This window comes from Somniosus microcephalus, chromosome 18, assembly GCF_052327205.1.
Source record: "Somniosus microcephalus isolate GS21.2 chromosome 18, FLI_Smic_1.0, whole genome shotgun sequence".
In the NCBI taxonomy this organism is placed as follows: domain Eukaryota; kingdom Metazoa; phylum Chordata; class Chondrichthyes; order Squaliformes; family Somniosidae; genus Somniosus; species Somniosus microcephalus.
The window spans coordinates 9,701,293-9,728,776 of NC_141004.1; the positions used below are offsets into that span (position 1 = coordinate 9,701,293).

The 27,484-nt window shown below is 46.1% G+C and overlaps 1 protein-coding gene across 1 annotated transcript in view; it reads right to left on the bottom strand.

Annotated features, from left to right (window-relative positions):
- Positions 1 to 301: 301 nt before the first annotated feature.
- Positions 302 to 27,484, bottom strand: part of wnt2bb (wingless-type MMTV integration site family, member 2Bb) — a 268,350-nt gene continuing 241,167 nt past the window's right edge. The window contains exon 5 of the mRNA XM_086011030.1: positions 302 to 1,689. Within this exon, the coding sequence (XP_085867156.1) occupies positions 1,460 to 1,689 (230 nt within the window). The 3' untranslated portion in view covers positions 302 to 1,459. The remainder of the gene's footprint in view (positions 1,690 to 27,484) is intronic.

Genomic DNA, 27,484 nt, shown 5'->3' on the forward strand with positions numbered 1-27,484 from the left:
CACACACGCAAAGGTTTGAATGGCCCGCGCACTGAGGGAGGTGGGCCGCGCAGGAGGCAGTGCGGCTGACGGGGGGGGGGGACATGGCCGCCCCAGCTTCCACAGCCTTTTGAGGTGGGAGGGGGGACGGAGAGAGTTCCAGATTTCCATTATCCTTGGTGTGAAAAAGTGCATCAGGATTGCGCTCGTAAACGGCCTCGCTCTAAATTTAAGATTGTGATCCCTCCCTGCTCTCCTGACTGGGCTACTGCAGGAGATTGAACCTGAAATACACAGGACACGAGCTCCGGCCTAACTTTTTTTTTCTTTTTTTTAATTAGAAAAAAGTTTGTCTGTGAAATTACAAACAAAGTCCTCAGGTGGGTGCCTTAAAACTACAGTACAGTGTAGAATGCATCTTCTTTGCATCAGCTTATAACTGCAGGAACAGCACTTGGAGACTGCCAAACATTAACATACTGATAGCAGTGTAAGAATTATTACAATATTTAAAAAAAAAACATTCTTAAACCATTTTAAAAAAACGTACAGGTGAGTTGCACTATTGAAATCAGCAGCAGCAAACCAGAGCTCAACCTGATGCCCGAATATCTTCATAGACATCCTGTTGCAGCTCAAAGGCTCTAGCTCTTGACGTGCGTTCAAATCAACGGATAGATTAGTTATAGCCAGACAAGTCTCTCACTCTCTCTTTCTCTCTCTTTCTCTTTCTCTCTCTCTCGCTCTCTCTCACTTTCTGCTATCCTCCTCGTAGCTAATGTCCATAGTGCAGGTTGTCTTGTTAATACAGATTTACACAGTTGCCTTCAGAAAGTGCAGGCCCTTGTTCCTTGCAGCTTCACATCCTTTCTGAATGATCGCTAGGAGCAGTCAGCAGCTTTTCCACTTATTAATAAGAACATGAGAAATAGGAGCAGGAGTTGGCCACCCGGCCCCTTCGAGCCTGCTCCGCCATTCAATGAGATCCTGGCTGATCTTCCACCTCAACTCCACTTTCCTGCACTATCCCCATATCCCTTGATTCCCTTAATATCCAAGGCATTGACGTATCGATACAAAATAAAAGAAAATACCAGACTGGAGAAATTAGTCGCATGCAGCTGGCGCTACAGGGAGGTCCTCCTCACTTGACAACTATAGAAGCTGCGGGCTCCAAGTTAAAACGTCTCTTGTTCAATGGGCAGTTGCACCGTCCCATTTGAAAAAAAAAGTTAACATTGCAAACGGTAGGGTTCAGGATTTACGCTTTATATTGCAATTCCCCCTATTGATCAGGAATATGCGATGATTTACTGAAGATGTCCAACGGTTCACCATGGTCCCCCGGGAGATGTAGTCCACTCTTTAGTGCTTCACAGGGTATTAATTAAAAAGAAAAAGCCATGCAGCTAAACTACACTCCCAAAATGCCACGCGCCTTCACGCATATCCCACATTAAGGCAACGCCGCTCGCTGAGATCATGTCTGGTCGAGCCAATCGGCACGTTTAGGTGCCTTGCACGTGTGGAAGTCAACTGTCTCTTGGCATTCCCTGCACTTCACGGCGCAGCACCAGTGGAACTTGCACTCGCACTTGGTCACGCGGGCGACTCGGGTGGTGTCATAGCCCCGCCCGCAGCACATCACTTCGCATCCGTCCGTGCCCCTGGAGGACTTGTTGCACACTCGGCCGGCTGTGCCCAAAGATCCTGAAAGAGAGGAAGAAAAAAGAAAAGTGGTGGGGGTGGGGAACTATTAAAGGATGGTAGATGCATCGAGACACATAAGAACATAAGAAATAGGAGCAGGAGGAGGCCATTCGGCCCCTCGAACCTGCTCCGCCATTCAATGAGATCATGGCTGATCTGATCTTGGCCTCAACTCCACTTCCCACTCGCTCCCCACAACCCTGGACTCCCCTGTAGCTCAAATGTATGTCAATCTCCGCCTTGAATATATTCAATGACTCCGCCTCCACAGCCCTCTGGGGTAGAGAATTCCAAAGATTCACCACCCTCCTCATCTCCGTTTTAAATGGGCGACCACTTATCCTGAAACTATGCCCCCTCGTTCTAGATTCCCCCATGAGGGGAAACATCCTCTCAGCATCTACCCTGTCAACCCCCCTCAGAATCTTATGTGTTTCAATAAGATCAACTCCAATGAGTATAGGCGTATAGGCCCAACCTGCTCAACCTTTCTTCATAAGACAACCCCCTCATCTCCAGAATTAACCTCGTGAACCTTCTCTGAACTGCCTCCAAGGCATTTCACAGGTAACACTGGCCTTCTCCCCATTCCCGTCGCACAACTTTTATGTTAAACAGAGGTCGGGTAGGTTTGGAAAACAAAAGACCTGCATTTCTATAGCCTCAGGATGTCCCAAAGCGCTTTACAGCCAATGAAGTACATCTGAAGTGTAGTCACTGTTGTGATGTTGGAAACACGGCAGCCAATTTGTGCACAGCAAGCTCCCACACACAGCAATCTGATAATGATTTTTACTGATGTAGGTTGAGAGATAAATATTGGCCCCAGGACACTGGGGAGAACTCCCCTGCTCTTCTTCGAAATAGTGCCATGGGATCTTTTATGTCCACCTGAGAGAGCAGACGGGGTCTCGGTTTAACATCTCATTCAAAAGACGGCACCTCCGACAGCGCAGCACTCCCTCAGTACTGCCCCTCCGACAGTGCGGCGCTCCCTCAGTGCTGCTCCTCCGACAGCGCAGCACTCCCTCAATACTGCCCCTCCCACAATGCGGCACTCCCTCAGTACTGCCCCTCCGACAGTGGGGCACTCCCTCAGTACTGCCCCTCTGACAGTGCGGCGCTCCCTCAGTACTGCTCCTCCAACAGTGCGGCACTCCCTCAGTACTGCCCCTCCGACAGTGCAGTACTCCCTCAGTACTGCTCCTCCGACAGTGCGGCATTCCCTCAGTACTGCCCCTCTGACAGTGCAGCACTCCCTCAGTACTGCCCCTCCGACGGTGCGGCGCTCCCTCAGCACTGCACTGGGAGTGTCGGCCTAGATTTTGCTTTCAAGTCTCTGGAGCGGGACTTGAACCCACAACCTTCTGACTCAGGCGAGAGTGCTACCCACTGAGTCACAGCTAACTGGAGAACGCAAAGCTTACTAAACTGGGACATTGATTTGAGGCGTCCGTGGTTTATATACTGTACAGTATAGACATGGACTAGTGTAGAGATGGATGGTCAAAGTTTCTGTGGAACAGCAAGACTCCATTCCCATTTGAACCATGGGAGTGTCAGGCTGAATAATAGATTGTAAACGCTTCCCTGGTATTGAAATGTAATCGGAACATTAAAACGGGGTCCGTAAGCGTGACCCCGAGCTTCCGGTTGCCTGTCACTTTAATTCTCCACTCCCACTCTGACCTCTGCCCTCGGCCTCTCACACTGTTCCAACAAAGCTCGAGGAACAGCACCTCATCTTTCAATGAGGCAATTCACAGCCTGCCGGACTTGACATCGAGTTCAACAATTTCAGACTATAACCTCGGCCCCTAGTTTTTCACATGACAGCTGTCGATGATTCTGCCATTCCCATTTTCACCTCTTCTAGACCCATCTTTTGTTTCTTTACTTGTCCCATTACCATCCCCTTTTGCTTTGTACAATCATCCCTTTTGTCATTTAATCTCTCCTGCCTTCCATCCTATCACAGACCTTCCCTTTAGTTCTTTCCTCCCCTCCTCCCTCTCCCTGCCCCTACACTCGCTTAAAACCTGTTACGTCTCCAACTTTTTCCCGTTCTGACGAAGGGTCATCGACCTGAAACATTAACTCTGTTTCTCTCTCCACAGATGCTGCCTGGCCTGCTGAGTATTTCCAGCATTTTCTGTTTTTATTAAAACATAAGAAATGGCTATTGGCTCATCAAAGTTCATCCCTCTAATTCGCCAATTGTCTAATTACAGCATCCAGCTCCACTCGAGACACCCTTTCAAATATCTGTATCCTTTCCATCACATTATTCTAAATCCATCTTTCGGATGAGATATTAAACCGAGGCCCCGTCTGCTCTCTCGGGTGGAAGTAAAAGATCCCACGGCACTATTTCGAAGAAGAGCAGGAGAGTCCTGGGGCCAATATTTATCCCTCAATCAACATCACTAAAATAAACCAGATTATCCGGTCATTATCACATTGCTGTTTGTGGGAGTTTGCTGTGCGCAAATTGGCTGCTGCGTTTCTTACATTACAACAGTGACTACACTTCAAAAAATTACTTCATTGGCTGTAAAGCGCTTTGGGATGCCCCGAGGTTGTGAAAGGCGCTATAGAAATGCAAGTCTTTTAAAAAAATACTTCTTTGAGTAAATAGTTCTTCCTACATATCAGTTTTAAATTTACTTCTCACTCATTTCTATTTATGTCCTTTAGCCTTCACTTAATTTCAACTAATAGAGCTCAATGGTGATTAGATACAGGAAGTTAGAAATTACTATTGAAGATCTTAGCATAACGCTTAACTTGGTCAGACCCCCATCTTTATTTATTTTATTCATATTTATTCCAATGTTGGGAGGACTCGTAAAAATCAACATTTCATTGTGCAGTACACACGTCTGCTGCATATATGACAAATAAAATTGAATTGAATTGAATTGAATTGAATTGAATCTGTAGCATTGCGTTCAGTTCTGGGCCCCTCACCTGAGGAAGGATATACCGGCCTTGGAGGGGGCAGCGCAGATTCACCAGAATGATACTGGGGTTTACATTATGAGGACAGATTGTATAAAATCGGCTTGTATTCGCTTGAGGTGTGATATAATCAATTGTTTAAAATGATAAAAGGATTTGATAGGGTAGATACAGAGAAACTATTTCCTCTGGTGAGGGGGAATCCAGAACAAGAGGACACAATCTTAATATTAGAGCTGGGCCGTTCAGGAGTGAAATCAGTGAGGCACTTTTTCACACAAAGGCTGGTGGAAATCTGGGACTCTCTGCCCCAATAGGCTGAGGATGCTGGGGGTTAATTGGAGCTTTCAAGACTGAGATCAGTAGGTGTTTGTTAGGTAAGGGTATCGAGGGATACAGATCAAAGGCGGGTAAATCAGCCATGATCTGATTGAATGGCGGACCAGTCTCGAGGGGCTGAATAGCCTAATCCTGTTCCACATGGTATATGTTCCATGTGTTGCATATGACAGCCCTCTGTCTATTTTAACAGAGATGTTATTGCCTCCATTCGAGTCGCTGGACAGAGGACTGTTACATGAACAAGTTAAGAAATATTCCACCAGCAGTCAACTCTAGAACCAAGAAACGAACCCAAAAACAGTCCATCACTTTTCATTGATCAACCCCCCCTTTCTCACCAATATCTCCATCTAATTGACTCCTGAATGCAGAACGGGAGAACACAAGATCAAAACTAAGAAGACTACAGATTGGATTTTTTGTTCTCTCCACAGAGATGATGGCAGTTAATGCTGTGTTGAACTGGATAAATATCGGATTGGAAATGGGATCAGGGTTACAGCAAGAGCTGCAGGCTGAGGTGATCGACACTCATGGGGCACAGGGGTTTCCACCTTATTGCTGAAATCATGGGAACGTCGTCCATGGGCTGGACAATCGAGACTGTGAGGTTGGATAAATATTCTGTAGTCGGCGAAAGCGAATCGTCAGCGTGTTTTACAGCGTGCGAGGAAAATCGGGGCGGGGTGTAAAATGGGCTACCGACTCGCCGGCGTCCGTTTCGCACCCCCCTGCCCCACAACTGATTTCACCTCCTAACAAATCTGAGCAGAGCCCCTGATAGGGCAGATTGCACAGGGTCGAGGAGGAGGCCCGGCTTTGATGGGAGTCATGGCCCCTTTCTCAGAACATGCTTCACTTTTTTTTGATATCCTCGTTAGCTACTTCTGAATATTCATACCGCTCCCACTTTGCATTTTCTAAAGGCTCATTTCCCAAATTGAAACAACATGTGCTTAAGTTTAAACATTAAAAAGTGAACATCTGGAGCTGAGTGCTTTTTCTGTCTGATGTGAAATCTTTGATCTAACACGTGGACTGAGCGGCTGCCATTATGTGGGCTACTCTTTAGAAGGTGCATTATATTCAAAGCTTACAGAACCTGATGGGACTGGTTGAGATGCCAAACCCTCCCCAGCGTGGTCTTGTTAACATAATGAGTCCAATTCCTGCTTTTGTGCCAATTTATCAGAAGAACCAGTAACTTACGATGGTTACACGCCAGATGCACTGCATTGTACTGACCAAGTCGGAAAAGTGCAGTTCCCAATAATGCCAACAGAAGCCCTTCAAAGGGGCTGTAATTTTTAGGGGGACAGGGACACTGATATAGAATGGAAGATACACTGATCTAGGGGGCAGATACACTGATCTAGGGAGAAAGATACACTGATCTAGGGAGAAAGATACACTGATCTATTGGGACAGACACACTGATCTAGGGGACAGATACAGTGATATAGGGGACAGATACACTGATCTAGGGGGACAGATACACTGATCTAGGGACAGATACACTGATCTAGGGGGACAGATACACTGATCTAGGGGGACAGATACATTGATCTAGGGAGACAGATACACTGATCTAGGGGACAGATACACTGATAAAGGGACAGATACACTGATCTAGGGGGACAGATACATTGATCTAGGGAGACAGATACACTGATCTAGGGGGACAGATACATTGATCTAGGGAGACAGATACACTGATCTAGGGGGACAGATACACTGATCTAGGGACAGATACACTGATCTAGGGAGACAGATACACTGATCTAGGGGACAGATACAATGATCTAGGGACAGATACACTGATCTAGGGGACAGATACACTGATCTAGGGACAGATACACTGATCTAGGGGGACAGATACACTGATTTAGGGACCAGATACTCTAATCTAGGGGCACAGATACACTGACCTAGGGGACAAATTCACTGATCTAGGGACAAATAAACTGATCTAGGGGGACAGATACACTGATCTAGGGGGACAGATACAGTGATCTAGGGGACAGATACTCTGATCAAGGGGGACAGATACTCTGGACTAGGGGGATAGATACTCTGATCTAGGGGACAGATACACTGATCTAGGGACAGATACACTGATATGATAGCAAAATACTGCAGTTGCTGGAAATCCAAAATAACAACAGAGAATGCTGGAAAAACTCAGCAGGTCAGGCAACATCCGTGGAGAGAAATTTGAGTTGACGTTTCGGGTTGAAACCCTTCTTCAAAACTGGAAAGAAAATTAAAAGATCGAAGGCAAAGTTGCGATCGAACAAAAGAAGAGAAAGAGACAATAAAAGGTATGCGAAGCCAGATGAGATGGTAATGGGTCCGTGGAGACAAAAGGCAGCTGAGATTAGGTGTGAAGTGTACTGGCAGGATAAGGACAGCTGCCAGGTGAGAGAGAGAAACAAAAGGAAAGGAGGGGGGTTGGGGGGGGTGGGGGAGAAAAAAAGGACCAAACAAAGGGCTGGAAAAAATTTAAAGGAAAAATGTAATAGGGGCCGAGGTTATGATCTGAAATTATTGAACTCGATATTGCGTCCTGAAGGCTGTAAAGTGCCTAATCGGAAGATGATTGGGCGACCGCTTTGCGGAACACCTCCGTTCAGTCCGTAAGGGTGACCCCGAGCTTCCGGTCGCCTGTCACTTTAATTCACCGCTCCATTCCCACTCGGACCTCACCGTCCTTGGCCTCTTGTATTGTTCCACGGATGCTCAACGTAAACTCGAGGAACAGCAAATCATCTTCCGATTAGGCACTTTGCAGCCTTCCGGACTCAATATCGAGTTCAACAATTTCAGATCATAACCTCGGCCCCTATTACATTTTTCCTTTTAATTTTTTCCACCCCTTTGTTTTGGGTCCATTTTTTCTCCCCCCCACGCCCCCCCCACTTTCCGTTTGTTTCTCTCTCTCACCTGGCAGCTGTCCTTATCCTGCCAGTACACTTCACACCTAATCTCAGCTGCCTTTAGTCTCCACGGACCCATTACCATCTCATCTGGCTTCGCATACATTTTATTGTCTCTTTTACTTCTTTTGTTCGATCGCAGCTTTGCCTTCGATCTTTTTATTTTCTTTCCAGTTTTGAAGAAGGGTTTCAACCCGAAACGTCAACTCAAATTTCTCTCCACGGATGTTGCCTGACCTGCTGAGTTTTTCCAGCATTCTCTGTTGTTATTACAGATACACTGATCTAGGGAGACAGATACAGTGATCTAGGGGACAGATACACTGATCTAGGGGGACAGATACCCTGATCTAGGGACAGATAAACTGATCTAGGGGGACAGATACACTGATCTAGGGAGACAGATACAGTGATCTAGGGGACAGATACTCTGATCTAGGGGACAGATACACTGATCTAGGGGTCGGATACACTGATCTAGGGGACAGATACAGTGATCTAGGGGGCAGATACAGTGATCTAGGGGACAGATAAACTGATCTAGGGGACAGATACTCTGATCTAGGGGACAGATACACTGATCTAGGGGACAGATACAGTGATCTAGGGGACAGATACACTGATCTAGGGGACAGATACTCTGATCTAGGGGACAGAGACACTGATCTAGGGGACAGATACAGTGATCTAGGGGGCAGATACAGTGATCTAGGGGACAGATAAACTGATCTAGGGGACAGATACTCTGATCTAGGGGACAGATACACTGATCTAGGGGGCAGATACAGTGATCTAGGGGACAGATACACTGATCTAGGGGACAGATACTCTGATCTAGGGGACAGAGACACTGATCTAGGGGGACAGATAAACTGATCTAGGGGACAGATACACTGATCTAGGGGGACAGATACACTGATCTAGGGGACAGATACAGTGATCTAGGGGGACAGATACACTGATCTAGGGGACAGATACTCTGATCTAGGGACAGATAAACTGATCTAGGGGACAGATACTCTGATCTAGGGGACAGATACACTGATCTAGTGGGATAGATACACTGATCTATTGGGACAGATACACTGATCTAGGGGGACAGATACACTGATCTAGGGTACAGATACACTGATCTAGGGAGACATACACTGCTCTAGGGGACAGATACACTGATCTAGGGGGAGAGATACACTGATCTAGGGGTCAGATACACTGATCTAGGGAGACAGATGCACTGATCTAGGGACAGATACACTGATCTATGGAGACAGATACACTGCTTTAGGGACAGATACACTGATCTACAGAGACAGATACACTGATCTAGGGAGACAGATGCACTGATCTAGGGACAGATACACTGATCTACGGAGACAGATACACTGACCTAGGGGACAAATACACTGATCTAGGGACAGATAAACTGATCTAGGGGGACAGATACAGTGATCTAGGGGGATAGATACACTGATCTAGGGAGTCAGATACACTGATCTAGGGGGATAGATACAATGACCTAGGGACAGATACACTGAACTAAGGGACAGATACACTGACCTAGGGGGACAGATACACTGATCTAGTGACAGATACACTAATCTAGGGGACAGATGCACTGATCTAGGTGGACAGATACACTGATAAAGGGGACAGATACACTGATCTAGGGGGACAGATACACTGACCTAGGGGACAGATACACAGATCTAGGGGACAGATACACTGATCTGTTGGGACAGATACACTAATCTAGGGTGACAGATACACTGATCCAGAGAGACAGCTACACTGATCTAGGGGGACAGTTACACTGATCTAGGGGGACAGATACACTGATCTGTTGGGACAGACACACTGATCTAGGGGACAGATACACTGATCTAGGGGACAGTTACACTGATCTAGGGGGACAGATACACTGATCTGTTGGGACAGATACACTGATCTAGGGGACAGATACACTGATCTAAGGAGACAGCTACACTGATCTAGGGGGACAGTTACGCTGATCTAGGGAGACAGCTACACTGATCTGGGGGACAGTGACACTGATCTAGGGGGACAGATACACTGATCTGTTGGGACAGATACACTGATCTAGGGGACAGATACACTGATCGAGGGGATAGATACTCTGATCTAGTGACAGATACAGTAATCTAAGAGAGAGATACACTGATGTAGGGAGACAGATGCACTGATCTAGGGACATATTCACTGATCTAGGGGTACAGATATACCGATCTAAGGAACAGATACTCTGGTCCAGTGGTACAGATAGACTGACAGAGGGAGACAGACACACTGATCTGGCGGACAGATACACTGATGTGGGGGGGCAGACACACTGATCTAGGGGAAAGATACTCTGATCTAGGGGTACAGATACATTGATCTAGGGGGACAGATACTCTGATCTAGGGGAGCAGGTACACTGATCTAGGGGACAGATACTCTGATCTAGGGGAACAGGTACACTGATCTAGGGGACAGATACTCTGATCTAGGGGACAGATACACCGATCTAGGGAACAGATACTCTGGTCCAGTGGTACAGATAGACTGACAGAGGGAGACAGACACACTGATCTAGCGGACAGATGCACTGATCTACTGGGGCAGATACACTGATCTAGGGGAAAGATACTCTGATCTAGGGGTACAGATACATTGATCTAGGGGACAGATATTCTGATCTAGGGGACAGATACACTGACTGAGGGAGACAGATACACTGACCGAGGGAGACAGATACGCTGATCTAGGGGGACAGATACACTGATCTAGGGGACAGATACAATGATCTAGGGACAGATACAGTGATCTAGGGACAGATACACTGATCTATTGGGACAGATACACTGAACTAGGGGACAGATACACTGACCTAGGGGACGGATACAATGATCTCGGGACAGATACACTGATCTAGTGAGATACATTGATGTAGGGGACAGATACACTGATCTAGGGAGACAGATACATTGACATAGGGACAGATACACTGATCTAGGGGACAGATACACTGATCGAGGGGACAGATACACTGATCTAGTGACAGATACAATAGCTAAGAGACAGAAAGACTGATCGATACAATAATCTAAGAGACAGAAAGACTGATCTAGGGAGACAGATGCACTGATCTAGGGACAGATACACTGATCTAGGGAGACAGATACAGTGATTTAGGGGATAGACACACTGATCTAGGGGGACAGATACACTGATCTATTGGGACAGATGCACTGAACTAGGGGACAGATACACTGACCTAGGGGACAGATACAATGATCTAGGGACAGATACACTGATCTAGGGAGACAGATACACTGATTTAGGGGACAGACACACTGATCTAGGGGACAGATACACTGATCTAGTGAGATACACTGATGTAGGGGACAGATACACTGATCTAGGGAGACAGATACACTGATCTAGGGGAAAGATACTCTGACCTAGGGGTACAGATACATTGATCTAGGGGACAGATACTCTGGTCCAGCTAAAGACGATTAAAATCACTAAGGAGATGGTACTCAGTAAAATAATGGGACTTAAGGCGGATAAATCTCCCGGACCTGATGGCCTACATCCTAGGGTCTTGAGAGAAGTGGCGGTAGGGATTGGTGATTATTTTCCAGAACTCCCTGGACTCAGGAAAGGTCCCGGCAGATTGGAAAACTGCTAATGTAACACTCTTATTTAAGAAGGGAAGTAGACAAAAAGCTGGAAACTATAGACCAGTTAGCCTAACATCTGTGGTTGGCAAAATGTTGGAGTCCATTATTAAGGAAACAGTAACAGAGCATTTGGATAAACATAATTTAATAGGACAGAGTCAGCATGGTTTTATGAAGGGGAAGTCATGTTTGACAAATTTGCTCGAATTCTTTGAGGATGTAACATACAGGGTGGATAAAGGGGAACCAGTGGATGTAGTGTATTTGGACTTCCAAAAGGCATTTGACAAGGTTCCACACAAAAGATTACTGATCAAGATAAGAAATCACGGGATTGGGGGTAATATACTGGCATGGGTGGAAGATTGGCTATCTAACAGAAAACAAAGAGTTGGGATAAATGGTTCATTCTCGGGCTGGCAATCAGTAACAACTGGTGTTCCGCAGGGGTCAGTGTTGGGACCCCAACTCTTTACAATCTATATTAACGATTTGGAGGAAAGGACCAAGTGCAACATATCCAAGTTTGCCAACGATACAAAGGTGGGAGGGAAAGCAATGAGTGAGGAGGACATAAAAAACCTGCAAAAGGACATAGACAGGCTAAGTGAGTGGGCACAGATTTGGCAGATGCAATATAATGTTGGAAAGTGTGAGGTTATGCACTTTGGCAGAAAAAATCAAAGAGCAAGTTATTATCTAAATGGAGAGAAACTGCAAAGTGCTACAGTACAAAGGGATCTGGGGGTCCTGGTGCATGAAACACAAAAAATTAGTATGCAGGTGCAGCAGGTGATCAGGAAGGCCAATGGAATCTTGGCTTTTAAAGCAGGGAAGTCTTACTGCATTTATACAGGGTATTGGTGAGGCCACACCTGGAATACTGCGTGCAGTTTTGGTTTCCATATTTAAGAAAAGACATACTTGCTCTCGAGGCGGTTCAGAGAAGGTTCACTCGGTTGATTCCGGAGATGAGGGGGTTGACGTATGAGGAAAGGTTGAGTAGGTTGGGACTCTACTCATTGGAGTTCAGAAGAATGAGAGGCGATCTTATCGAAACATATAAGATTGTGAGGGGACTTGATCGGGTGAATGCGGTGAGGATGTTTCCACTGATGGGTGAGACTAGAACTAGGGGGCATAATCTTAGAATAAGGGGCTGCCCTTTCAAAACTGAGATGAGGAGAAACTTCTTCACTCAGAGGGTAGTAAATCTATGGAACTTGCTACCCCAGAGAGCTGTGGAAGCTGCAACATTAAATACATTTAAAATGGAGATAGACAGTTTCCTAGCAGATAAGGGAATTAAGGGTTACGGGGAGAGGGCAGGGAAGTGGACGTGAGTCTAGATTCGGATCAGCCATGATCCTATTGAATGGCGGAGCAGGCCCGAGGGGCCGTATGGCCTACTCCTGCTCCTATTTCTTATGTTCTTATGTTCTTATACACTGATCTAGGGAGACAGATACATTGATCTAAGGATGGATACACTGATCCAGGGAGACAGATATGCTGATCTAGGGGACAGATACATTGATCCAGGGGACAGATACACTGATCTGGTGAGACAGATACGCTGATCTAGGGGACTGATACACTGATCTAGTGATGGATGCACTGAGCTAGGGGGACAGATACACAGATCTAGGGAGACAGATATACTGATCTAGGGGGACAGATACTCTGATCTAGGGAGACAGATATACTAATCTAGGGGTCAGATACACTGATCTAGGTAGACACATACAATGATCTGGGGATAGATACACTGATCTAGCGGGACAGATACACTGATCCAGGTAGACAGATACACTGATTTGAGAGACAGATACACTGATCTAGGGAGGCAGATAGACTGATCTAGGTAACAGACACACTGTTCTAGGGGTACAGATACACTGATCTAGGGGGACAGATACACAGATCTAGGGAGACAGATATACTGATCTAGGGGACAGATACACTGATCTAGGGAGACAGATACACTGATCTAAGGGGTTAGATACACTGATCTAAGGGGACAGATACACTGATCTAGGGGGATAGATACAATGACCTAGGGACAGATACACTGAACTAGGGGACAGATACACTGACTTAGGGGGACAGATAAACTGATCTAGAGGGACAGATACACTCATCTAGGGGACAGATACACTGATCTGGGGACAGATACACTGATCTAGGGAGAGAGATACACTGATCTAGGGGACTGATACACTGATCTAGGGATGGATACGCTGAGCTAGGGGGACAGATACACTGATCTAGGGAGACAGATATACTGATCTAGGCGACAGATACACTGATCTAGGGAGACAGATATGCTGATCTAGGGGACAGATACACTGATCTAGGGGACAGATACACTGATCTAGGGGACTGATACACTGATCTAGGGATGGATACGCTGAGCTAGGGGGACAGATACACTGATCTAGGGAGACAGATATACTCATCTAGGGGAGAGATACACTGATCTAGGGAGACTGATACACTGTTCTAGAGGGGCAGATACACTAATCTAGGGAGACAGATACACTGATCTAGGGGGAAAGATACTCTGATCTAGGGAGACAGATATACTAATCTAGCGGGCAGATACACTGATCTCGGGAGACAGATACACTGATCTAGGGGACAGATACACTGATCTAGGGAACAGACACACTGAACTAGTGAGACAGATACACTGATCTAGGGATAGATACACTGATCTAGTGGGAGAGATACACTGATCTAGGGGGAGAGATACACTGATCTAGGGGACTGATACACTGATCTAGGGATGGATACGCTGAGCTACGGGGACAGATACACTGATCTAGGGAGACAGGTATACTGATCTAGGCGAAAGATACACTGATCTAGGGAGACAGATACGCTGATCTAGGGGACAGATACACTGATCTCGGGAGACAGATACACTGATCTAGGGGACAGATACACTGATCTAGGGAACAGACACACCGAACTAGGGAGACAGATACACTGATCTAGGGATAGATACACTGATCTAGTGGGAGAGATACACTGATCTAGGGGGAGAGATACACTGATCTCGGGGGACAGACACACTGATCTAAGGAGACAGAGACACTGATCTAGGGGATAGATACACTGGTCTAGGGAGAGAGATACTCTGATCTGCGGGGACAGAGACACTGATACAAGGGGACAGGTACACTGATCTAGGGAGACAGAGACACTGAGCTTGGGGGACAGATAAACTGATCTAGGGAGACAGAGACAGGGATCGGGTGACAGATACACTGTTCTAGGGGACAGATACACTGATCTAGGGAGACAGATACATTGATCTAGGGGGACAGATACACTGAGCTAGGGAGGCAGAGACACGGATCGGGCGACAGATACACTGTTCTAGGGGACAGATACACTGATCTAGGGAGACAGATACATTGATCTAGGGGGACAGATACACTGAGCTAGGGAGACAGATACACTGATCTAGGGAGACAGATACACTGATATAGGGGACAGATAAACTGATCTAGCGACAGATACACTGTGCTAGGGAGATAGAGACATTGAGCTAGGGAGACAGATACACTGATCTAGGGACAGATACACTGATCTAGGGAGACAGATACACTGATCTAGGGGACAGATACACTGATCTAGGGGGACAGAGACACTGATCTAGGGAGACAGATACACTGATCTAGGGAGACAGATACACTGATCTAGGGGGACAGAGACACGGATCGGGTGACAGATACACTGACCTAGGGAGACAGATACACTGATCTAGGAGACAGATACCCTGATCTAGTGAGTCAGATACACTGATCTAGGGGGATAGATACACTGATGTATGGGGACAGATAAAGTGATGGGGGGAGAATATACCGTCCTAGGGGTACAGATACGCTGATCTAGGGAACAGACACACTGAACTAGGGAGACAGATACCCCGATCTAGGGGGACTGATACACTGATCTAGGTGCCAGATACACTGAAACATAGAAACATAGAAGATAGGAGCAGGAGTAGACCATTCGGCCCCTCGAGCCTGTTCCGCCATTCAATGCGATCATGGCTGATCGTCCAAATTCAGTACCCGGTCCCTGCTTTCTCCCCATACCCCTTGATCCCTTTAGCCTTAAGAAATATAACCAACTCCTTCTTAAATATATTTAATGTATTGGCCTCTCTTGCCTGCTGTGGTAGAGAATTCCACAGGTTCACCACTCTCTGGGTGAAGAAATTTATCCTAATTTCTGTCCTAAATGGCCTACCCGTTATCCTCAGACTGTGACCCCTGGTTCTGGACTCCCCGACCATCGGGAACATCCTTCCTGCATCTAATCTGTCCAGTCCTGTCAGAGTTTTATAAGTTTCAATGAGATCCCCTCTCATTCTTCTAAACTCCAGTGAGTACAAGCCCAATCGACCCAATCTCTCCTCATACGTCATTCCTGCCATCCCAGGTATCAGCCTGGTGAATCTTTGCTGAACTCCTTCCATGGCAAGAGCACCCTTCCTCAGATAAGGCGACCAAAACTGCACACAATACTCAAGATGTGGTCTCACCACGGCCCTGTACAACTGCAGCAAGACATCCTTGTTCCTGTACTCAAACCCTCTCGCTACGAAGGCCAACATGCCATTTGCCTTCTTAACCGCCTGCTGCACCTGCATGCTTACCTTCAGCGACTGGTGCACAAGGACTCCCAGGTCTCGTTGCACTTCCCCTTCTCCCAATCTATTGCCATTCAGATAATAATCTGCCTTCCTGTTTTTGCCACCAAAGTGGATAACCTCGCATTTATCCACATTATATTGCATCTGCCATGCTTTTGCCCAATCACCCAACCTGTCCAAATCATACTGGAGTCTCTTGGCATCCTCCTCACAGTACACACGCCCACCCAGCTTTGCGTCGTCTGCAAATTTGGAGATATTACATCTAGTTCCCTTGTCTAGATCATTAATATATATTGTGAATAGCTGGGGCCCAAGGACTGATCCCTGCGGTACCCCACTAGTCACTGCCTGCCACTCGGAAAAAGACCTGTTTATTCCAACTCTTTGCTTTCTGTCTGCCAACCAGTTCTCTATCCAAGGCAATACCTTGCCCCCAATCCCATGTGCCTTAACTTTACACGCTAATCTCTTATGCGGGACCTTATCGAAAGCCTTCTGAAAGTCCAAATACACCACATCCACTGGTTCTCCCTTATCTATTTTACCAGTTACATCCTCAAAAAATTCCAGTAGATTAGTCAAGCACGATTTACCTTTTGTAAATCCATGTTGGCTTTGTCCGATCCTGTCACTGTTTTCCAAGTGCTCTGCTATTACATCTTTTATAATGGACTCTATCATTTTCCCCACTACCGATGTCAGGCTTACCGGTCTGTAATTCCCCGTTTTTTCTCTATCACTTTTTTTGAATAGTGGGGTAACATTAGCTACCCTCCAATCCATGGGTACTGTTCCAGATTCCATCGAATGCTGGAAGATGATCAGCAAAGCATCAACTATTTCTAGGGCCACTTCCTTAAGTACCCTAGGATGTAGATTATCAGGCCCTGGGGATTTATCGGCCTTCAATCCCATTAATTTCCCTAACGCCATTTCCTTACAAATACTGATTTCTTTCAGTTCCTCCCTTTCATCAGACCCTATGTTCCCCGACATCTCTGGGAGGTTATTTGTGTCCTCCTTTGTGAAGACAGAACCAAAATATGTATTTAATTGGTCTGCCATTTCTTTGTTCTGATCTAGATAGACAGATAAACTGATCCAGGGACAGATACACTGATCTAGGGAGACAGACACTCTGATCTATGGGACAGATACACTGATCTAGGGAGACAGATACTCTGATCTAGGGGACAGATACACTGATCTAGGGGAGACAGATACACTGATCTAGGGAGAGAGATACTCTGATCTAGGGGACAGATACACTGATCTAGGGAGACAGATACTCTGATCTAGGGGACAGATACACTGATCTAGGGTGACAGATACACTGATCTGGGGGACAGATACACTGATCTAGGGAGAGAGATACTCTGATCTAGGGAGACAGATACACTGATCTACGGAGACAGGTACACTGAGCTAGGGAGACAGAGACACGGATCGGGTGACAGATACACTGAACTAGGGAGACAGATACACTGATCTAGGGGGCAAGATACACTGATCTAGGGAGACAGATACACTGATCTAGGGGACAGATAGACTGATCTAGGAGGACAGAAACACTGATCTAGGGGACAGATAAACTGATCTAGCGACAGATACACTGAGCTACGGAGATAGAGACATTGATCTAGGGAGACAGATATACTGATCTAGGGAGACAGATACACTGATCTAGGGAGACAGACCCACTGATCTATGGGACAGATAGTCTGATCTAGGGAGGCAGATACACTGATCTAGGGGACAGATACACTGACCTAGGGAGACAGATACACTGATCTAGGAGACAGATACCCTGATGTAGTGAGTCAGATACACTGATCTAGGGGGATATATACACTGATGTATGGGGACAGATAAAGTGATCTGGGGGAGAATATACCGTCCTAGGGGTACAGATAAACTGATCTAGCGACAGATACACTGATCTAGGGGGACAGATACACTGATCTAGGGGACAGATACACTGATCTAGGGAACAGACACACTGACATATTGGATAGATACACTGATCTAGGGAGACAGATAAACTGATCTAGGGACAGATGCACTGATCTAGGGGGACAGATGCACTGATCTAGGGCAACAGATACTCTGATCTAGGGACAGGTGCACTGATCTAGGTGGCAGATACACTGAAACATAGAAACATAGAAGATAGGAGCAGGAGTAGGCCATTCGGCCCCTCGAGCCTGTTCCGCCATTCAATGCGATCATGGCTGATCATCCAAATTCAGTACCCTGTCCCTGCTTTCTCTCCATACCCCTTGATCCCTTTAGCCTTAAGAAATATATCCAACTCCTTCTTAAATATATTTAATGTATTGGCCTCTCTTGCCTTCTGTGGTAGAGAATTCCACAGGTTCACCACTCTCTGGGTGAAGACATTTCTCCTCATTTCTGTCCTAAATGGCCTACCCCTTATCCTCAGACTGTGACCCCTGGTTCTGGACTCCCTGACCATCGGGAACATCCTTCCTGCATCTAATCTGTCCAATCCTGTCAGAATTTTATAAGTTTCAATGAGATCCCCTCTCATTCTTCTAAACTTCGGTGAGTACAAACCCAATCGACCCAATCTCTCCTCATACGTCATTCCTGCCTTCCCAGGTATCAGCCTGGTGAATCTTTGCTGAACTCCTTCCATGGCAAGAGCATCCTTCCTCAGATAAGGCGAACAAAACTGCACACAATACTCAAGATGTGGTCTCACCAAGGCCCTGTATAACTGCAGCAAGACATCCTTGTTCCTGTACTCAAACCCTCTCGCTACGAAGGCCAACATGCCATTTGCCTTCTTAACTGCCTGCTGCACCTGCATGCTTACCTTCAGTGACTGGTGCAGAAGAACACCCAGGTCTCACTGCACTTCCCCTTCTCCCAATCTATTGTCATTCAGATAATAATCTGCCTTCCTGCTTTTGCCACCAAAGTGGATAACCTCGCATTTATCCACATTATATTGCATCTGCCATGCTTTTGCCCAATCACCCAACCTGTCCAAATCATACTGGAGTTTCTTGGCATCCTCATCACAGCACACACGCCCACCCAGCTTTGTGTTGTCTGCAAATTTGGAGATATTACATCTAGTTCCCTTGTCTAGATCATTAATATATATTGTGAATAGCTGGGGCCCAAGGACTGATCCCTGCGGTACCCCACTAGTCACTGCCTGCCACTCGGAAAAAGACCCGTTTATTCCAACTCTTTGCTTTCTGTCTGCCAACCAGTTCTCTATCCAAGGCAGTACCTTGCCCCCAATCCCATGTGCCTTAACTTTACATGCTAATCTCTTATGCGGGACCTTATCGAAAGCCTTCTGAAAGTCCAAATACACCACATCCACTGGTTCTCCCTTATCTATTTTACCAGTTACATCCTCAAAAAATTCCAGTAGATTAGTCAAGCACGATTTACCTTTTGTAAATCCATGTTGACTTTGTCCGATCCTGTCATTGTTTTCCAAGTGCTCTGCTATTACATCTTTTATAATGGACTCTAGCATTTTCCCCACTACCCATGTCAGGCTTAGTGGTCTGTAATTCCCCGTTTTTTCTCTACCACCTTTTTTGAATAGTGGGGTAACATTAGCTACCCTCCAATCCATGGGTACTGTTCCAGTTTCCATCGAATGCTGGAAGATGATCAGCAAAGCATCAATTATTTCTAGGGCCACTTCCTTAAGTACCCTAGGATGTAGATTATCAGGCCCTGGGGATTTATCGGCCTTCAATCCCATTAATTTCCCTAACACCATTTCCCTACATATACTGATTTCTTTCAGTTCCTCCCTTTCATCAGACCCTATGTTCCCCGACATCCCTGGGAGGTTATTTGTGTCCTCCTTTGTGAAGACAGAACCAAAATATGTATTTAATTGGTCTGCCATTTCTTTGTTCTGATCTGGATAGACAGATAAACTGATCCAGGGACAGATACACTGATCTAGGGGGACTGATACACTGATCAAGGGGGACAGATACACTGATCTAGGGGACAGATACTCTGATCTAGGGGACAGATACACTGATCTAGGGGAGACAGATACTCTGATCTAGGGGTCAGATACACTGATCTAGGGTGACAGATACACTGATCTAGGGGGACAGATACACTGATCTAGGGGTACAGATACACTGATCTAGGGAGACAGATACACTGATCTAGGGGACAGATACACTGATCTAGGGAACAGATACACTGACATAGGGGACAGATACACTGATCTAGTGAGACAGATACACTGATCTAGGGAACAGATACACTGACATAGGGGACAGATACACTGATCTAGGGAGACAGATACACTGACCTAGGGACAGGTACACTGATCTAGGGAGACAGATACACTGATCTAGGGACAGATACACTGATCTAGGGGGACAGATACACTGATCTAGGGACAGATACACTGATCTAGGGACAGATACACTGACATAGGGGGACAGATACACTGATCTAGGGACAGATACACTGATCTAGGGACAGATACACTGACATAGGGGACAGGTACACTGATCTAGGGAGACAGATACACTGACCTAGGGACAGGTACAATGATCTAGGGAGACAGATACCCTGATCTAGGGGACAGATACACTGATCTAGGGACAGATACACTGAGCTAGGGGTACAGATACACTGATCTATGGAGACGGATACACTGATCTAGGGGGACAGACACACTGATCTCGGGAGACAGATACACTGACCTACGGAACAGACACACTGATCTAGGTGGCATATACACTGATCTAGATAGACAGATACACTGATCTAGGGGGACAGATACACTGATCTAGGGGACAGATAATCTGATCTATGGACAGGTACAATGATCTAGGGAGACAGATACATTGATCTAGGGGACAGATATACTGATCTAGGGGGACAGTTACACTGATCTAGGGAGACAGATACACTGATCTAGGGACAGATACACTGATCTAGTGGGACAGAGACACTGATCCAGGTACACTGATCTAGGGATACAGATACACTGATCTAGGGGACAGATACACTGATCTAGGGCAACAGATACTCTGATCTGGGGGACAGATACACTGGTCTATTGAGACAGATATACTAACCTAGGGGACAGATACACTAATCTAGGGAGATAGCTACTCTGATGTAGGGGGACAGCGACACTGATCCAGGTGGACAGATACACTGATCTCGGGAGACAGATTGACTGATCTAGGGAACAGACACACTGTTCTGGGGGTACAGATACACTGATCTAGGGAGACAGATACATGGATCTAGATGACAGATACACTGATCTAGGGAACAGACACACTGATCTAGGTGGCATATACACTGATCTAGATAGACAGATACACTGATCTAGGGACAGATACACTGATCTAGGGGGACAGATACACTGATCTAGGAACAGATACAGAGATCTAGGGGGAAAGATACACTGAACTGGGGATGGATACACTGATATAGGGGACAGCGACGCTGATCCAGGGGAACAGGTACACTAATCTAGGGTGAGGTAAACTGATCTAGGGAGGAAGAAGCACTGAGCTAGGGAGACAGAGACACGGATCTAGTGTGACAGATACACTGATCTAGGGAGACAGATACACTGATCTAGGGGACAGATACACTGATCTAGGGAGACAGATACTCTGATCTAGGGGGACAGAGACACTGATCCAGGGGACAAGATACACTAATCTAGGGGACAGATACACTGAGCTAGGGAGACAGATGCATGGATCTAGGGTGACAGATACACTGATCTAGGGGACAGATACACTGATCTAGGGAACAGACACACTGAACCATGGAGACAGATACACTGAACTAGCTGCCAGGTACACTGATCTAGATAGACAGATGCACTGATCTAGGGACACATACACTGATCTAGGGAGACAGATACACTGACCTAGGGACAGATACACTGATCTAGGGAAAGGTACACTGATCTAGGGGGACAGATACACTGATCTGGGGATACAGATACACTGATCTCGGGGGAGAGATAAACTGATCTAGGGACAGATACACTGATCTAATGGGACAGGTACACTGAACTAGGGAAACAGATACACTGATCTAGAGAGTCAGATACACTGGTCTAGGGGACAGATACTCTGATCTAGGGCGACAGATAATCTGATCTGGGGACAGATACACTAATCTAGGGGGACAGATACACTGATCTAGGGCGAAAGATACTCTGATCTGGGGGACAGATACATTGATCTAGGTCGACAGATACTCTGATCTGGGAGACAGATACACTGATCCAGGGGACAGATACGCTGATCTACAGAGACAGATACACTGATCTAGGGAGACAGAGACACTGATCTAGGGAGACAGATACACTGATCTAGGGAGAGAGATACTCTGATCTAGGGGTACAAATACACTGAAATATGGGTCAGTTGCTCTTATCTAGTAAGACAGATACTCTGATCTAGGGGACAGATACACCGATCTAGGGGACAGATAAACTGCTCTAGGGACAGATACAATGATCGAGGGAGACAGATAAATTGATCTAGGGGACAGAGACACTGATCTAGGGGGACAGATACACTGATCTCGGGGGAGACATACATTGAGCTCGGGAGACAGCGACATGGATCTAGGGGGACAGATACACTGACCTAGGAGACAGACACACTGAATAAGAAAGACAGATACACTGATCAAGGGGACAGATAAACTGATCTAGTGGGACAGACACACTGATCTAGGGGACAGATACACTGATCTAGGGAGACAGATACACTTATCTAGGGGACAGATACACTGATCTAGGGAGACAGATACTCTGATCTGGGGGACAGAGACACTGATCTAGGGAGACAGATACACTGACCTAGGGAACAGACACACTGAACCATGGAGACAGATACACTGAACTAGCTGCCAGGTACACTGATCTCGATAGACAGATGCACTGATCTAGGGACAGGTACACTGATCTAGGGGGACAGATACACTGACCTAGGGACAGATACACTGATCTATGGAGACAGATACACTGATCTAGTGGACAGATACACTGATCTAGGGAGACAGATAGACTGACCTAGGGACAGATACACTGATCTAGGGACAGGTACACTGATCTAGGGGGACAGATACACTGATCTCGGGGGAGAGATAAACTGATCTAGGGACAGATACACTGATCTAATGGGACAGGTACACTGAACTAGAGAGTCAGATACACTGGTCTAGGGGACAGATACACTGATCTAGGGCAACAGATAATCTGATCTGGGGACAGATACACTAATCTAGGGGGACAGATACACTGATCTAGGGAGACAGATACACTGATCTAGGGCGACAGATACTCTGATCTGGGGGACAGATACACTGATCTAGGTCGACAGATACATTGGTCTATGGAGACAGATATACTAACCTAGGGGACAGATACACTGATCTCGGGAGACAGATTGACTGATCTAGGGAACAGACACACTGTTCTGGGGGTTCAGATACACTGATCTAGAGAATCAGATACACTGATCTAGGGAACAGACACACTGTTCTAGGGAGACAGATAGACTTATCTAGGGAACACATACACTGTTCTATGCGTACAGATACACTGAAAAGGGGAGAAAGATGCACTGATCTGGGGGACAGATACACTGATCCAAGGGACAGATACACTGATCTAGGGCGACAGATACTCTGATCTGGGGGACAGATATATTGATCTAGGGCGACAAATACTCTGATCTGGGGGACAGATACACTGCTCTAGGGTGACAGGTACTCTGACCTGGGGGACAGATACACTGATCTAGGGACAGATGCACTGTTCTAGTGGGACAGAGACACTGATCCAAGGGGACAGATACACTGATCTAGGGAGACAGATACATTGGTCTATGGAGACAGATATACTAACCTAGGGGACAGATACACTGATCTCGGGAGACAGATTGACTGATCTAGGGAACAGACACACTGTTCTGGGGGTTCAGATACACTGATCTAGAGAATCAGATACACTGATCTAGGGAACAGACACACTGTTCTAGGGAGACAGATAGACTTATCTAGGGAACACATACACTGTTCTATGCGTACAGATACACTGAAAAGGGGAGAAAGATGCACTGATCTAGGGGACAGATACACTGATCTAGGGGACAGATACACTGATCTAGGGAGACAAAGACACTGATCCAGGGAGACAGATACACTGATCTAGGGAGACAGATACACTGATCTAGGGGACAGATACACTGATCTAGGGAGACAGAGACACTGATCGAGGGGACATATACACTGATCTAGGGAGACAGATACTCTGATCTAGGAGGACAGAGACACTGATCTAGGGGACAGATACACTGATTTAGGGAGACAGATACACTGATCTACGGAGAGACACAATGATCTAGGGAGACGGATACACTGATCTAGGGAGACAGAGACACTGATCTAGTGGGAGAGATACTCTTCTCTATGGGGACTGAAACACTGATCTAGGGACAGATACACTGATCTAGGGAGACAGATACACTGATGTAGGGAACAGATACATTGAGCTAGGGAGACAGAGACACTGATCTAGGGAGACAGATACACTGATCTAGCGGGACAGATACACTGATGCAGGGAACAGATACACAGATCTAGGGGGAAAGATACACTGACCTATGGATGGATACACAGATCTAGGGGGAGAGAGACACTGATCCAGGGGAACATGTACACTAATCTAGGGGACAGATACACTGATCTAGGGAGACAGATGCACTGAGCTAGGGAGACAGAGACATGGATCTAGTGTGACAGATACACTGTTCTAGGGAGACAGATACTCTGATCTAGGGGACTGATGCACTGATCTAGGGAGACAGATACTCTGATCTAGGGTACTGATGCACTGATCTAGGGAGACAGATACTCTGATCTAGGGCGACAGAGACACTGATCCAGGGGGACAGATACACTGAACTATGGGTCAGATACTCTTATCTAGTAAGACAGGTACTCTGATTTAGTGGTCAGATACACCGATCTAGGGGACTGATACACTGATCTAGGGGGACAGAGACACTGATCTAGGGGGACTGGTACACTGATCTAGTGAGACAGATACACTGATCTAGGGAGACAGATACACTGATCTAGTGGACCGATACACTGATCTAGGGAGGCAGATACTCTGATCTAGTGGACAGATACACTGATCCAGGGGACCGATACACTGATCTAGGGAGACAGATACACTGATCTAGGGGGACAGATACACTGATCTCGGGGACAGGCACACTGAACTAGGCAGACAGATACACTGATCTAGGGGACAGATACACTGATCTAGGGAGAAAGATGCACTGATCTAGGGGGACTGGGACACTGATCTAGGGAGACAGATACACTGATCTAGGGGACAGATACACCAATCTAGGGAGACAGATACTCTGATCTCGGGGGACAGAGACACTGATCCATGGTGACAGATACACTAATCTAGGGGACAGATACACTGATCTAGGGAGACAGAGACACTGATCTAGGGAGACAGATACACTGAGCTAGGAGGATAGATACACTGATCTAGTACAAAGATCCAGACATCAGGGACCCAGAATAAACTTCACAATATGAGCAACTAAAATCGAACAAACTACAAATTACGCATACCTAGGCCTAAAAATCAGTTCTATGGGAAACTTTCATTTGGCTGTGAATGAACTGAAAGAGAAGGCAAGAAGGGCTTTCTATGCCATCAAGAAGTCAACCCAAATAGAAATTCCAATTGTCATTTGGCTCAAAATTTTTAAATCAGTAATTGAACCAATTGCACTCTATGGCAGTGAGGTGTGGGGTCCGCTAACACAACAAGAATTCGCAAAATGGGACAAACACCCAATTGAAACCCTGCATGCAGAGTTCTGTAAAAGTATCCTCCGGACTCAGAGGAAAACCACAAACAATGCATGCAGGGCAGAACTAGGCCAATATCCACTACTAATTTATATCCAAAAACGAGCCATCAAATTTTGGAAACACCTAAAAATGAGCAACCCCCACTGCTATCATTACGATGCCTTGAAATGCCAAGAGATGATCATAGAGAAGGGTCCCCTCAGTCAACTAGTCCTGGGACTCAGTGAAGTAACTACCAACACTAATAATAATAACCAGCCCCAGGACAGTGACACCCTAGCACAGAGAATTCAACCCAACACGATTATCACTAAACAAAAGGAAAAATACTTGACCTGTTGGACAGAAAGGACAAAAACCCAAAACAAACTTGATTGCTATTTGGCCCTAAACAGACAATACACCATGGCTGAATACCTGAACATGGTAAAGGATAGCAAACTGAGAAAAACCTTGACAATGTACAGACTTAGTGAACATAGCCTGGCCATCGAAAAAGGCAGACACAGGCAGACTCGGCTGCCAAGAGAGGACAGGATATGCTCTCACTGCAGTCAGGGAGTGGTGGAGACAGAGATGCACTTCCTCACAACTTGCGGAAACTATCAGGACATGAGGGAGAATTTCTACCCAAAATTCACAAAAATATGCCCTGAATTCAAAAATTTGAATGACCTCCAAAAACTCCCATATCTATTGGGGGAACAGAGAAAATGTGTAACTATAGCGGCAAACTATGTTACAGCTTGCCACAAGCAGAGGGACAACCAGTGACACATTAAATCTAAGAAAAGATTATATGCATATTATATGAGCATATAGCTATGTATACATGGGTATACTTGTCTATACACTGTATATCTAGATCGGTGTTTATGTGGTCAATCATACATGTATTTCTGTGCTTTCGCAACATAAGATGTATCTTGTCATGCCAATAAAGCAATTTGAATTGAATTGAATTGAAGTTGAATTGAGAGAGATACTGATCTAGGGAGACAGAGACACTGATCTAGGGAGACAGATACACTGATCTAGAGGGACAGATACACTGATCTAGGGGGGAAGATATACTAAACTAGGGGACAGGTACACTGATCTATGGAGACAGACACTCTGATCTAGGTGGACAGAGTCACTGATCCAGGTGGACAGATACACTGATCTAGGGAGACAGATACTCTGATCAAGGGAATAGATACACTTTTCTAGTGGTACAGATACACTGATAAGGGAAACAGATACACTGATCTATGGAACAGATACATTGACATATGGGACAGATG